This window comes from Erinaceus europaeus, chromosome 7, assembly GCF_950295315.1.
Source record: "Erinaceus europaeus chromosome 7, mEriEur2.1, whole genome shotgun sequence".
Lineage (NCBI taxonomy): Eukaryota > Metazoa > Chordata > Mammalia > Eulipotyphla > Erinaceidae > Erinaceus > Erinaceus europaeus.
In genome coordinates, this window is record NC_080168.1 from 27,637,577 (window position 1) to 27,654,185 (window position 16,609).

General features: G+C 39.1%; 1 protein-coding gene across 1 annotated transcript in view; it reads left to right on the top strand.

The window, feature by feature from the left end:
• The window catches only part of DYTN (dystrotelin), an 88,142-nt gene that overhangs the window by 44,123 nt on the left and 27,410 nt on the right, over positions 1-16,609 (top strand). The window contains exon 12 of the mRNA XM_060193403.1: positions 13,974-14,133. Coding sequence (XP_060049386.1) covers positions 13,974-14,133 — 160 coding nt within the window. The remainder of the gene's footprint in view (positions 1-13,973; positions 14,134-16,609) is intronic.

Below are 16,609 nucleotides of genomic sequence, written 5' to 3' on the forward strand. Positions count from 1 at the left end.
AGCAGGTTAAGCATACATGGTTACATGGCTACATGGCTACATGGTGCAAGGCTCAAGGACCGGACTCAGAATCCCAGTTCCAGCCCCTGGCTCCCCACCTGCAGGGTGAGTCGCTTCATGGGCGGTGAAGCAGGTCTGCAGGTGTCTTTCTCTCCCCCTTTCTGTCTCCCCCTCCTCTCTCAAGTTCTCTGTCCTATCCAACAACAACAGCAATAACGATAACAACAAGGAAAAACAAAAATGGGAAAAATGGCCTCATAATGCAAGCACTGAAACCCAGCAATAACCCTGGAGGCAAAACAAACAAAAAACCTGTATTTTATAACATGCTTTTCATTCAATACAGTATCTCTAAAGTACCCAGGTATGGAAGACCATCTGGGCCAAAAACTACAGAGACCTCTAAGCATATATCACAAACGGCTTCTCAGGCGCAACAGACCAATGACAATAGCCCCCACCAGCAGGTGAGTTGAAAAGGCAGAGAGGCTGGGAGGTGGCTTAACTGTAGAGCATGGGACATGCACTTACAAGCACACAGCTTTGACTCCCTGAACAGCATATACTAGAGAGTCTGCTCTGATCTCCCTCTCTCTCCCTCCATTCATTAAAGAAATAAAAAGTCTTCAAAGTAAAAGGGGGAGGAATTACTGTTCATATGCAATTAGTATAAACTACTGTGTAATGTTGCACTGAGAATCACTGAAATACCCATTCAGTGAAGTACTATGTTCAATGTTAATTTGATGCTAGATTTAGGAGCGGTTTTTTTTTTTCTAAAAAAAAAAAAAAAGAACTTTTTTTTACCACCAAGCATAAAATATCACATACTTGTCACAGAAAATTTGGAAAAGTCAGAAGACAGCAAAGATTATATGATCACTTCCTTATCTGTAAATATTTTAATATAATTTAGATTATACCACAAATTTCATTGGTTATATATTTCTTACTTTTTAATTTTTTATCATTATCTTTATTTATTTATTAGATAGAGACAGACACTTGGGAAGCTTTCCCCCTGCAGGTAGGGTGTTATATGTTTCAATGTTAATGTAAGTTGTATTTCTGAGAACTGAAAACTACAATTGAAATTCTTACAAATATTTTAATGGTTGGTTGAAATATTTATTTAAGGGGGTGTAAATTATCTATTTGTTTTAAAAGTATATTCTTTCCTTGTATTTGATTGAGACAGAGAGAAATAGAGAGGGAAAGGGATATTGAGGGAGACAAAGAGAGACAGAGTGATCAACAGCACTGCTTCACTGCTCATGAAGCTTCCCTCATGCAGATGGGGACCTGGGACTTGAACCCTAGTCCTTGGGCATGGGTCCATGTGCATTCTATGGTATCCACCACAGTCCAGCTCTAGCTTTACTTAATTAACATCTACTTTTTTGTTTAATGTTATTTCCAATTCTTGGTATGACACTCTACTACTGAAATGCTTATACATATTCTTTGAACATGGTTCCCAAGATATTTCATTAAATTAAATTTCCTAAAGTAGAATCACTAGATTGATGTGTACACATCTTTAAAATTCTTCCTAGCTATTGTGGAATTGTTTGAAAGAATAAACTACATTGCACTCACAGTGAATGAAATTACTATCATCTTTGATGCTTATTGATATTGACTTTCACCATAATTTAGATTTTGTTCATATGATAAGCTTGATGCTTTAATTTACATTTCTCTAATTAAAAGTGAAAGGCAACGTTTTTCTATATAGCTTTGAAGGCAGTACTATTTTCTCGTATGTCAGTGCGCTCTGTCCACTCTTTCTGATGCATCAGTTTGACTTATTAATGTATATGAAATTATAAAATTTTAAGCTTAACTATGAAAAATATTTCCTCACACATTTCTTTTAGTCTTATTTATAATGAGACTCATCGTTTGAATATTTTAAATTCTTCAGAAAAATATAACCAGTCTTTTTCTTTTACTTTTTGTAGTTTTATGCTAGGAAAATAGTTTAAAATTTAGAGAAAGATCAAAATAAGGGTTGGGCTGTCACGCATGGTTAGGCACACATAGTAAGAAAGCACAAGGACCCGAGCAAGGATCTGGATTGGAGCTCTGGCTCTCCACTTGCAGGGGGATGCTTCCCAAACGGTGAAACTGGTCTGTAATTGTCTATCATTCTCACTTCCTCTCTATCTTTCCCTCCCTTTTCAATTTGTCTGTCTTATCCAATAAAATGGGAACAAACTGGCCACCATGAGCAGTGGATTCACAGTGCTGGCATCGAGCCCCAGTGATAACCATGGAGGGATAAAAAATGAAAGAAAAACGAAAAGGATCAAAATGTATTTCCTTTTCCAGAATGCTTGAATGTCTATAAAGAATTAAAAGATTCACAAAAAAAAAGCAATTTTTGAAGTTATTAAGAGAGTGCAAAAAGGCTTCTTTTTGGAAGGTAACTAGGTTAACTTATATCGTTCTTTTGTGTTTCTTCTTTTCTAGAGTATTTAGTAGTGACATCCTTACAGAAACACAAAAGCTATTCTCTTTACATGTATTTAAATAGCAGGAACTTTCTCCTACTTGGTGTCTAATATAATGTCCAGTTCTTCCCTGAACAACCTATGCCAACTTCTGACATGCACCCAATGAACAGCAAAGTTCTGCTTTCGGAGGACTGTGCCTATGTCTACACCCTACAGGCTAGCGTCACTCAACTGATCTCCTGTTCATAGATACAGATGTTCATAGATACTCAGCCCAAAACTTCTAAATATAACTTACAAATAAAAACTGTTTTCTGCTTGTATGGCCCTAATTTGAAAGCTTCTTAAATTATCTTATAAGAAAGAAAAAGAGCTATGTATGGTGATGAATCTTAAGTAGGCTTATTATGGTAATAATTTCATAATGTGTACAATGTAAAATTGATATCATTTGTTACCAAACTAATGTAATGTTCTAAGTCTGTTATACTTAACTTTTTAACAATTGATGTTACTAAAATGTTACAGCATAAAAGAAAGTAATTTCCTTCATCCAATAGAATAATGATGAAGAATTTTAGAAGAGATGATAGGAAATAAAAGAAAAAAAGATATGAGAGAAACATTATTATTATTATTTTTTAATCTCAATGAAAATGTCTTCATCAAAACGATTAGAAATGCTTCCTGGTTATATCTGTAAAGTGTGCACTCTGCAAATACTTTCCCATATTTTCAATCAATTGTTTGCCCTTCTGTGTGTAACTCAGTGTAGGCTTTCTCTCAATCATTGTAATCCAGAGGCTGATCCTAAGGAAAGCCTTCAAAATACAATCATCAGTTATGTTTGCCAGTCATCAAGGAGGAATCCGTTTTCAAATTGTAGCTGCTCTCCCTCTGTGTCCTGTCCTTTAAGATCTGTGTGCCCTGCATATGCTTGTGTAAACAAAGCCACTCAGATACTTTCATCACACACACACACACATACACACCCTAATACACATTGGGGTGTTCTGTAGAGACCTAAAATTACATGTGTGAGGATAACTTACAATATTCTATTTCTTACTTCAAATACATATATATATATATATATATATACACATATATATATATAATTCATTTGCACAATTTGTTCCACTTTAACTTTTTTTTTTTAAAGACAGAGAGAAATCAAGAGAGGAGGTTAAGACAGAGAAGGGAAGAGAAAGACAGATACCTGCAGACCTGCTTCACCACCCCTGCAGGTGGAGAGCCGAGGGGCTCAAATGGGGATCCTTATGCCGGTCTTTGCGCTTCCCGCGATGTTCACTTAACCCACTGCGCGACCATCCCGCGCCCCATTTTTGTTTTTCTCATGAAGGAGATTTGAAAGATGTTTTGCTGTTTCTATTACTTTCCTTTCCTTTCCTTCTACCTCTGTCTCATCTTTTTCATTTTTAAAGCTTCTGAGTCTACCTTATATTGTTCCATATTTTCTTTCTTTGAATAAAAAGACTTTGCCTTATAAAAACATGTCAATATTATAAGTGAAAGTGTAATCCTTCTGAGCCATAATTCCCAGCCTATTGCTAGTTCCCTAACAGGTTATTGATCTTTCCATATAGGCACTCTGTTGAGGGTGTACTTTTCTGTGTATTTTCAAATATTCATTTGTATGCATATATGTACATGAGTATGTGTGTGTTCGATGTAAAATTAGAAGCATTGCACACTTCTAAACAAAGATCTTTGATCACTGCAACATTACTTATCATTTTGAAAACTGAAAACAGTCTAATGTTACTTATGTGAAAAATAGTTAAATGAATCATGATATTTATTCTATGGATATATCTTGGTAGGTCTATATCTGCTAATCTTACATTCTTTTCAATTGCTGGACAATAATATTAGTATTAAAATGGGAAATTCACTGATTTGAAGACTACGTCAGGCATATGCAAGATGCTACTGAGTATTTTTGAATGAAGAGGCAGACAAGACATAGGTCACTCAGAAAAGTCACAGAAAGAGTGAACTAATCAGCTAGTGTGACTTTCAGTTCACATCTCAGTTTCTTCTGTCTGTCCTTTCCATCACCTGTAGACTCTTTTTATGGGAGAATTCTCCTGACATAGTCAGATTTTCCGATCATCATTTGCAGGATGGAGACCAAGCTTTGGAGTATACTAGCAACTGCTTATCAATGTGAGAAGTGAAATCTCATCTCTCAGTTAAAAGTATGGTACATGAGGCCCCAGGGCCTTGGTCCAAGGTGAGTCAGGTTAGGTCAGAGAACCAAGTGTGATGTGAGAGACGATGGTTAGTGTGAGAAACCCAAGTGACAGCTGCGCTAATCAATATTAGTTCAAAAATGCTTTTTGAAGTCAAAGGGAAATGGTTCAGTCTAAGCATATACACAAGCAAGAAGCAATGGAAATAAAATAAAATTTAAGGGGCCAGGCGGTGGTGCACCTGTTTAAGTGCACACATGGCTGTGCACCAGGATACAGGTTCAAGCCCCTGGTCCCCACCTGCAGGGGGAAAGCTTCATGAGTGGTGAAGAGCACTTCACCACTTCTCTGTCTCTCTTCCTCTCTATAGCCCCCTCCTCTTTCAATTTCTCTCTGTTTCTATGCAACAATAAGTAAATAAAAAATATTTTTTAAAAGAGAGAGAACCATGTCTGAAAAAAATAAAAAAGAAAAGAAAATTTGAGTATAAGGTATGTGGTAGAAGTGGAATTTTTTTCTTGATCCAAAAGGAAGTCAATGACACGACAGCTTTTTGTAGACGCTTTTGGAAAAGGAGATACACTGGACAAAACCCAGCTTGGGAAAAGACTATAGTAATTTATATTTAAAGCCTAAAACAATTTCTCATTTGATAATTTCTTTAAAAATATTATGTAAAAAGGAAAACATTATTACATTTAGCTGCACCTTGAACATACGAACATCTACATCATTGTACGTGGACATAGACTTAAATGCCAGTAACTTGTTGAATAGGTTATATTTTTCTAATTGATATAGTGTTCATAGGGTACATTTTTTTAGGTCTGTGGGTTAAATTCAAACCAAAGCTCCATAATTTATTTCCTCTGTTTCTTGCTCTTTTAGACCATAGTTAGCATCCGGAATGAACTCTGGGAGACTCGTGAATCCATTAGCACTCTACATAATGACAGAAGGTAGGAACCAACTACTAACTAGAGTACAAGTACTGGCAGCAGAGACAGTGTTTCTGCTTTCATAGAAAAATGTACTGAAAAGTCTTTTTTTTTCTCACTGTTTTTAATTTGTAAAAATTTCATAAATGAGAAACTATTCCCAAGATGAAAGTAAAGGAGGTGCTTTGGCTAAATGTTTGACAACTAATAGATGTTTGATAAATTAATGATTAAATACTGTACACAATAAACAATATGTGTCATATATAAACAATGAGATGTGCATTATAATGTAAATATAATAACAGGAACCATGTGTATGTCTGTGGTAACACATGAAAGGGTCCTAATGACACTATGAAAGTTATGTAATAATTTTATTTTATTTTTTTATTTTTTTAAAAAAATTATTGATTGATTGACTGATTGATTGATGAAAAAGTGAGGAGGAGAGAGAGAGGAAGAACCAAACATCAATCTGGTACATGTGCTGCCAGGGACTAAACTCAGGACTTCATGCTTGAGAGTCCAATGCTTTATCCACTGCGCCACCTCCCAGGCCATAAAATGTTCTCTTTTTTAGAAGTTTAGTGGTGATACAGTTTGATATGAAGTTGAGGAGTTAACCTACTTGGGGTTTTTCTTAGCCTCTTGAAAAATAGGTTTGTGCTCTTTATCAAACTTGGAATGATTATTACCACTATTTGTTCAGAGTCTCCAACTCCTAGTCTGATTTGTCCTCTAACACTCTAAGGCTGTAAGTGGTGGGTTCTATAATTCCCAGGATTCCTGAGGTTTTCTTCATTTCTTACCTGGTCATTTTCCCTGTTCAAACAAATGGTAAAATTGTTTTGTCAGTTTTCAAGGTCAGTGAATCTATCCTTATTCATCTCTACTCTTCTATTGAGACCACCCAACAGGTCTTTAAGTTGCTTTCATAGTATTGTTCAAAACATTGATTTCCATATGAGAATTTATGACTTTGCATTTATTTTTAAAAGTTCATTTTGTGGGGCAGGCAATGGTGTACCCAGTTAAGCATAAAAATTACCATGTGCAAGGAGCCTATGGGGATTTTATAAGCAATGAAGCAGGTGTTTGCAGATGTCTCTATTTCCTTCTCTATCTCCCCACTCCTCTCAATTTCTATATGTACTATCTATTTTTTTATTTCTTTATTGGGGTGCCAGGCTAGCGTGGGAGTGCCTCTTCCCGGGCGCGTACTCTCTGGGTTGGAGAGAATGCGACCGGAGCCAGCCTGGGCTGCTACCCACTCAGTGATCCGAGAGAGATGTGTTGGTATACTTCTTAATTCTGCTTCTAAGACCCCTTCTGTTTCATTGATTTAATTCCCCCTGCTTAACACTGTATTCTATTTACATAACCACTGTTAACTAAGCACCCCCCTGCCTCCAGGGCATTGGTTTAATCCTCACTGGTTCCCACTTTTTCCTTCTCCCCACCCCCTATCCTACGTACATCCTCTTCGGACCTGACTCTTCCACCTCAGGAGATATATAAGAACAAGATTGTGTTCAGAGATAGCTTAGATTGCACTGTGTTCCACATGTATAAAGACTGAACTGCGTACCACTCAGCCATGAGTCCCTGGTTGTCTCTCTCTCCTGCCCGTGAAGCTAGCCTGACAGAGATGACTCAGGAACAGACTCATGGTGGTGAGGCAATTCGATTCTTTATTGATCAGGGAGCCCAGGTTTTTAAAGGTCGGACCTGGAAGTGGCAAGTCGGAAACGGAAATGGCTTGACTTGGTTTGGAAAGGGGTGGAGAAAGGCAAAAGGGCTGGGAAAAGTAGGAACTTCCTTAGCAACTGTTTTAACTGGTAGGATTGATAATAGCCTGCAGGCAGGGAGGATCTTGAGGGTAGAAAGAAGATAGATCAAAGGAATGGAATGGGTGGGGATCTTTCAGGCAAAACAATGATTATGTAGATAATAAGTCTGATAAGACAAGAGGATGGATGTCCCCTCAAATCAAGCCCTGCCAAGCTCAACTACATCCTCACAATTTCCCAACATTGGGGAATTAATGTGTTACATTCAACAGTAAATACAATAGTTTGTACATGGATAACATTTTTGTTTCCCATATAACAATTGTGTAATAATTTTAATCTGTCTCATGCACCAAGAAAAAGAATCAGAAACAATTAAGAAAAGTGGTTTGGCAATAAAAAGGAAAAATTTGAGTCCAAAAGTTTAGAAATAGAAAAATGTGAAAGTTAATTTTTAATAATTTAATCCTTAAAGTATCTCAAGCTATTTGGGGCTATTGTTCACTTGCATTTGATTCATACCCATTACATATACTGTTACATACTGAGTATCTAATAAAATCTTTATCAAAACACAGTATACCAAAACGGAAGAGTAATTAATTAATGAGATTTTTGTGAAGGTTCCATCTTTGATATCCTCTCTGTTGAGGATTTGCATAAGTTGAAGCAGACACTTCTCAATTATCTGTGCCATGACACCAAAGGGCACACACAGATAACAAGATGGATGACAATTCTGTATCGTAAAGAGTTAATAGGCTAGAGCAGCAGGGTAATTGGTGAAGTTCACATTTAAGTTAAATTAAATGCAAGTTCTACAGTCATGGGTCCAGCTTCATAAAACAAATAAAATGAGGACAGAATTACGTACTTTACTTAAGTTTAATAGCAATCAGCATGGCATCACTACCTGCTTGCAGAGCAATGCAATATCAGACAGTTTTAACAGGAAGACTATCACGCAAAATTAATCATTTCTACATGGTGCTAGAAATTGATGAAGGAAATTATGATTTCACTGTTCTCTCTGTGATTAAACTTGCCTTTAAAATATTTGCGTCCTATCTTAAGACAACTCGCATGGGAGAGTCAAACTACTGAGCTATACAGAAAGCAGAACTATGCAAATAAGCACAAACATTTAGGATGTCAGATTTCAGATCTTTTCTTTTTTTTTTTTTTGTAGTTGTTGTTGATGTCATCATTGTTAGATAGTACAGAGAGAAATGGAGAGAGGAGGGGAAGACAGAGGGGAGAGTAAGACAAACACCTGCAGACCTGCTTCATCATTTGTGAAGCAACTCCCCTGCAGGTGGGGAGCTGGGGGCTTGAACTGGAATCCTTCTGCCAGTCCTTGCACTTTGCACCACATGTGCTTAACCCACTGCGCTACCGCCCAACTCCCCCAGATCTTTTCAAGATAATTATTTCTTAAATAATTGGGACCAGTTATTAGCAGTGAATATTAACCTATAAAGAATAGGGCTCATGAGGACCTGGTGGTGTCGCACCTGGTTGGGTGTAAATGTTACAGTGCTGAGGGACCCAAGTTCGAGCCCCCAGTCCCCACCTGCAGAGGGAAAGCTTTGAAAGTGGTGAAGCAGGACTGCAGGTGTCTCTCTTTCTCTTTCCCTCTCTATCTCCCCTACCCTCTCGATTTCTGGCTATCTCTATTCAATAAATAAAGAATTAAAAAAAATTAAAAAGAAGAAAGAATAGGGCTGAAAATGTTGACATCAAGTAAATAGTGTTTTCCAGAAATATTACATAAGAATTTATGCTTTAAAAAGGTTGTGGCTTACCTGGTTGAGTGCATGGTTACAATGCTCAGGGACCCAGGTTCGAGCCCCTGGTCCCCACCTACAGGGGGAAAGTTTCACAGGTGATGAAGTAGAGCTGCAGGTGTCTCTCTGTCTCTTTCCCTATCTCACCCGTCCCTCTCAATTTCTGTCTGCATTGCATCTATCCAATAAGTAAATAAAGATAACAAAAAAAAAATTTTTTTAAGTGTAGTCGGGAAGGTGGTACAATGCATAAAGTTCTGGACTCTCAAACATTATGTCTCTAGTTCAGTCTCAGGCATCACCTGTGTAAGAGTGATGCTCTGGCACCCTCTGTCTGTCAGTCAGTCAGTCTGCCTGTCTGTCATTAAAAATAAAACACCGCATTGCTGATAGGACTTTGCATTCTTTCACAGAACTCTGGAAGTGTGGTGCACCATGTCTTCTAGTTGATCATTCATGAGATTAGAACAGAAATAAGCACACATGGCGCTAAGCACAAGGACTGGCATAACGATCCCAGTTCAAGTCACCGGCTCTCCTCCTACAGGGGGGTCGATTCACAGATTGTGAAGCAGGTCTGAAGGTGTCTATCTTTCTCTCCCCCTCTCTGTCTCCCCTCCTCTCTCCATTTCTCTCTGTCCTATTTAACAATGATGATATCAGTAACAACAATAATAATTACAATTTAGAAAATATATAAAAAAGGAACAGAAAGAAGAAAATGGAGGTGATAAATACAGAGAAGAAACGGGAAAACTGGGACCAGGTGGTAGCACACTCGTTACCATGCACAAGGCTCAGGTTCAAGACCCCAGTCTGCACCTACAGGGAAGAAGCTTCATGATTGGTGGAGCAGTGCTGCAGGTCTCTCTCTCTCTTTCTCTCTCTTTCTTTCTTGCCCTCTCTCCCCTCTCTATATTACCTTTCCCTCTCAATTTCTCTGTCTCTCCCAATATAATAAAATAAATATATGAATTGATTAAATGTTTACTATAAAGAAGAAAGAGGGAAGACCTTCCACCTTCTGCACACCATAATGACCTTAAGGCCATACTCCCAGTGGGTTAAAGAATGGGAAAACTATCAAGGGAGGGGATGGGATACAGGGTTCTGGTGGTGGGAATTGCTGTACCCCTCTTATCCTATGCTTTTGTCAGTGTTTCCTTTTTATAAATTAAAAAAAAAGAGGGAAACTGAGAATTATAGTGATCAAAACAAGCACAAACTCTGAAGTTCAGAGAATACTGTCTAGAAAGTTCTGCTGTAAAAGTTGTTTTCTTAACTGTCATATAAAATCCTTGTGTGGGCTCCTCTCTGAAAATGAATCTAAGGTGATCTTGAAAGTTCAATTATGGGCAAGGGGTAAATAGCATAATGGTTATGCACAGAGATTCTCATGCCTGAGGTTCTGAAGTTCTGAGTTCAATCCTCTGTGCCACCATAAACCAGAGCTGAGCAGTGCTCTGGTATAAAAAAAAAAAAAAAAAAAAAGATCAGTTCAGTTACAGTTAAGGATTTTAGAATAGGTCTTCTGCCACCCTTGGCTATGACAGTCTGGAGACTTGAGGGCAACCTTTTTGGAGACACACTGCTTTAAGTGGAGTTCAAATTTCACTCCAGGACTCCCCATAAACTATAGCAACTGTAAATCTCAGAGATTCTAGCAGTGAGAAATGCTTCACCTCCTAGTAGAGAACTTACCTCAAAAGCTTTCCTCATCTCCTTAACTATTGCATCACTTTGTGTTGGGATGTTGCCTTCATGCTTATGTGCTTCTTTGGGGGACTATTGTATTTTAATTTTTTATATTTATTTATTTATTTGCTGTGGTTCCTTCAAAAGGATTTTTCATCCCTGATTCACAGAAGGTGATGGGATATAAACATTTATTTATTTATGTATTTATTTATTTATTTATTTAATTCTATCTTTTAAAAATGTTTTTATTTATTTATTATTGGATAGAGACATGAGGAATTGAGAAGGGAGGGGGCAACAGAGAGGGAGAGAGACAGAGAGACCCTTGCAGCCCTGCTCCACCGTGTGTGAAGCTTTCCCCCCTGCAGGTAGGGACCAGGGGCTTGAACTTGCAACCTTGCGCACTGCACTGCCAGGTGTGCCACCGCCTGGCCCCCTATTTTATTCTATCTTTCTGGGTTTTTTATCTAGACTTGTGTTCTGGTTCAGAAATGGGGGGGGGGGTGACAGGGTGGATAGATAGCACAGTGGTTATTCAAAGTGACTCCTATGCCCTGAGGGTCCAAAGTGCTGGGCCTAATCCCAGCCTCACCCCCAGCTGGAGCTGAGGCAGAGCTGGCCCTGTATTTCTGAATAACTCCCAATTTCTGAGGGAATTACTCACCCTTTTCCTGATTTATCACAAAAACAATGTGAAAAGGTTCCTACTGTTTCACCACACCTCCTGATCACCAGGAGTGTAGATTTTCTCCTGAGTCACTCGGCCAGCTCTCTGCCCTCCCATGTCAGTACAGGGCTTCCTTGTTGCTGTTCCAGCCCCTGAGGGGCAACAGCAGGGGAAACCCACAGTTGTAACTTGGTGTGGCTTAACTTCTGCTCCCTTCAGCAGCTTTTGTTGATAAAACTCAGACCAGAGAAGGTGTTTCAACTGTCAGACTGCTTGACTGGTATCAGCAGCTCCTGAGAAGGTAAGGACTTTTAGCCCCAGGAATCTCTCCTTAAGTCACTCTGTCCATGAGCCACACATGTTTGCACTTACGTGTGGCTTGGTGGGTTCCTGGAGTGATCCTAGTCTTACCTTGTTGCGCTCTCAGGTGATCCTCTTTGTTATTTCTACTTGGGTCAGGAGAGCAAAACACAGCTGCTGCTACTCTTTATCCTCCAGAAATCTCCTGTAGAGAGCTTAGTTCTACATACCCTGCAGCTATTGCCAATAGCACTGATCAAAGAATACAAATCTACTTTAATCAACCAATTTTAATTATGTAATCTTTGACTAGGAAAATGTGAGTTTCATGCGTGAGGTTAAAGCAATAAATAAATAATTAATAAATATTTTAAAAGTCTGAGTAAAGAGACATGAAGACATAAGAAGCAATCAGTAAGCCATAGAGTAAGCAATGTGTAAGTAAACATACAATGTGAACATCTAGAAGCTTGATGGCAAGAGACTATTAAAAATTAAATTTTCTTTAAGCTATATAATAAGTGAACTTGGCAAAAATAAAATCAAGTAATAAATTAAAGGATGGATTAGAAAATTATCAGAGGCTCCGTCAAGGTTCTGGTTTGTAATTTCCAGTAGAGCAGACAGGGAAGACCTCCCTGTGGAAAAATGAGTAGAGTTCAAAGAGGTGATATAGGGAGTGAAACAAAAGTCTGGGGAAGGAGGTTTCAACCCTAGGGGCTAACAGAGCAGAGTCTTGGGGGGAGGGCACCTCTACTGTGTTTTTGCCTAACCATTACACACACTCTGTCCCTAGTCCCCCACCTCTCCCCCCAGGGATGTTGCTGGGGCTCAGTGCCTGCGCTACAAATTCACTGCTCCTGTGGCCATTTTTTTAAAAAAATTTTTTGGATAGGATAGAGAAAAATTGAGAGGGGAGGGGAAGATAGAAAAGGGAAGAGAAAGATGCCTGCAGACCTGCTTCACCACTTGTGAAGTGTTCCCCTTTCAGGTGGGGAGCCTTAACTAGAACCTAGATCCTTGTGTGGGTCCTTATGCTTCCTACTATGTGTGCTTAACCCGGTGCACCACCGCCCGGCCCCAGCCCTTCTTGTCCCATTCTTAAATCAATGAACAGGTAGACTTGAAAAGTCAAAACCACAATTCATGAATTTCTTTATTGCCCCATTCTCTGTAGGCTTGGTTAGATGTGATGTGCTTAGTCATGAGTATATGCTACCATTATAAATTGAAATGTTTCTAGACAATAGTATAATGAATGATAATATCAATATCAATTTTTAAGTCAACTGGTGAAGGTATACTGTCAAAAGTAATCCATAACACCCATCATGGGTTTTCTACCAGCTGAGCTATCGAAGGGCACTCCCATCATGGGTTTTCTTTTTTTCTTTTTTTTTCAATATTTATCTTATTTATTTCTTCCCTTTTGTTGCCCTTGTTGTTTTATTGTTGTAGCTATTATTGTTGTTGTCGTTGTTGGATAGGACAGAGAGAAATGGAGAGAGGAGGGGAAGACAGAGAGGGAGAGAGAAAGATAGACACCTGCAGACCTGCTTCACCACCTGTGAAGTGACTCCCCTGCAGGTGGGGAGCCGGGGTTCGAACAGGGATCCTTATGGCGGTCCTTGTGCTTTGCGCCACCTGCGCTTAACCCGCTGCGCTACAGCCCGACTCCCCATCATGGGTTTTCTAATGCACCTCCAAAATCAATAAAGTTCTTAGTGAAATTGTGTGTATAACAGACGTAAAGGATAACTAACCGTTCATGGTAAACAGAAGTATAAGAGTATTCTTCTTCTTCTTCTAGCGTTTGCCCTTCTTCTGTAGCCAGTCAACAGCATCAGGTTGAAAGCTGTCAGGAGCTGCTTGTTGGCTGGCTTTGAAAGTGACTGGGATCCATGTGGATTCAGTCGGCTAGGAAGGATCTCAGTTTCCCCAATGAATGGGTACTCATGGGATGCACCACGAGAAGGTTAATCCAATGCAACGATCACTTAAATAATAATCAAGGCACAGGCTCCTCTCACTGGGGAGACCCACATGCATTTCACTTGAATTCTAATCAGTGTGCTTGTCCTCTTTGATTCCAACTCAGAACTGTCTTCATTGCAGGCTCCTTAAGAAGCAGTTGAACCGATACAAAGACAAGTTGCAAGCTGTATATGCTTCCCAGGAAAAGAAAAGTTACAAATTTGAGACAAAGATCCATGAACTCACAACCAACCAGGATAATCTGTGGAGCAAACTACAACAGATGAGTCAGGATTTACAGGTATAACAGTCTGAACCAACAAGACCTCAATCCTCTGGCAAAACCAGAGTTGCAGCCTAGAGTTTAGCGCCTCACTTTAATCATCCTCTTATCTTTCCTTCCCTTTTTTATCCTCCAGACTCCATCCTTCTTTTATATGAACACATCCTTCTACCATTCGGAGAGAATAGTACTGCTGTCATTACAAAACAATAGGCCTGGCACATGCATAGTTATTCTTAAACTTATTGAACACGGCATTCCTTATCCGTTCATTCTTAAGAAAAAAACTCTAAGACATCAGAGTGGTTTATTAGAATGTGTTAGTCACAATTTCCCATAATGAAAATTAATACTGAGAAGTGCCATTGACTAAAATACAGCAATGGTGCTTAGTAGTCATAGATTTACAAACTCAGGCAGTCACCAGCCAAAATTGCATCAATCTTTGTTTAATGAAGTTTTTAAAAAATATATATTTGTGGGAGTAGCACAGAGGGTTAAGCGCAGGTGGTGCCAAACGCAAGGACCGGCGAAAGGTTCCCGGTTTGAGCCCCCGGCTCCCCACCTGCAGGGGAGTCGCTTCACAGGCGGTGAAGTAAGTCTGCAGGTGTCTGTCTATCTTTCTCTCCTCTTCTCTGTCTTCCCCTCCTCTCTCCATTTCTCTCTGTCCTATCCAACAACAATGACATCAACAATAAACTACAACAATAAAACAACAAGGGCAACAAAAAAAATATAAAAATAAATAAATAAAATATATATTTTATTTATTTATTTAAATTGTTGTGGTTATTGATGCCATTGTTGTTGGATAGGACAGAGAGAAAGAGAGAGAGGAGGGAAAGACAGAGAGGGGGAGAGAAAGATAGACACCTGCAGACCTGCTTCGCCGCTTGTGAAGCGACTCCCCTGCAGGTGGGGAGCGGGGAGCTCGAACCAGGATCTTTTCGCCAGTCCTTGCACTTTGCACCACGTGCGCTTAACCACTGTGCTACTGACCAACTCCCTGTTTAATGAAGTTTTAAAAGTGAAAAAAAAAAAAAGGAGGTAGGGTATAATTACAAAAGTTAAACTGGGCTATAGATTATATTTCTTACACTTCATTAATTTAAAGTTAATTATCTTTGCATACTTCTCAGAGAAAGCCATGGCTAGCTGGAATCTGACTCTTCCCAGTTGTTTTATTTTATTGTATTATGTTTTTTTTTGTTTTGTTTTTAGTTAAAAGCTCAAGGGTGGTGTAAGTTAAAAGGGAATCTCAGGCACAAGTCATTTCACCCAGTCTGAACACCTCTTTTCACACTAGCACATTAAAAAACATACTTTTAGAAGAGTAGCATTGTTTTACATACCTCTGTTGTGTCTAGTACAAAGCTATATTTTCATAACTTAACATTCATTTTGTTGCAAAGTTCTTTGATTTAAAAAATCAAATTTTGGAGGAAATCTGGCCCTATTTAAATTTGCAGTTGAGAAAGAAGTATTTTGGGGAGGTCGGGCAGTGGCACACAGGGTTAAGCACACACGCACGGGGTTAATCTCACATAATACAAAGCGCAAGGATGGGATTCAAGCCCCTGGCTCCCCACCTGCAGGGCGGACACTTCACCTCCACCTGCAGGGCGGACACTTCACAAGTGGTGAAGCAGGTCTGCAAGTGTTTATCTCCCCTCTCTTTTTCTATCTCCCCCTCCTAATTTCTCTCTGTCCTATCCATTTAAAAAAAAATGAAGGAAAAGAAAAAAGAGAGAAAGAGAATATGGATAAACTTTTCAAGAAAAATTGGATATCTTCTTTGACACCACACCAGAATGTAGTATAAATGATAATTTCTTTTTTTTACTTTAATTTATTTATAAAAAAAGAAAAATTGACTAAACCATAGATAAGAGGGGTACAATTCCACACAATTCCTACCACTAGAATTCCCTATCCCATCCCCTCCCCTGATAGCTTTCCTTTTCTTTAACTCTCTGAGAGTAAGGACCCAAGGTCATTGTGGGATGCAGAAGGTTGAAGTTCTGGCTTCTGGTAATTGCTTCCCTGCTGAACATGGGCATTGACAGGCCGATCCATACTCCCAGCCTTCCTCTCTCTTTCCCTAGTGTGTGTGTGTGTGTGGGGGGGGGGGTTCTGGGGAAGAGGAGCTCAAGGACACATTGGTGGGGTCATCTGCCTAGAAAAGTCTGTTTGGCATCATGCTAGCATCTGGAACCTGGTGGCTGGAAAGAGAGTTAACATATAAAGCCAAACAAGTTATTGAACCTAAAGACTGGAATAGTGCAGATGAAGAATTCTGTGTGTGTGTGTGTGTGTGTGTGGGGGGGGGGTGTCTCCGTTTTGTAGATAGCTAGTAGGCATATTTTAGTTATATTCCAAAGGGCCTGTGGCTATACTAGTTTCTTTGTTTGTTTGTTTGTTTCCCCCTGAGCCTGAAATCTGATATACAGATGGATTCAAGTTATTGTTTGATGAGATGATGTCCTGGCTGGAA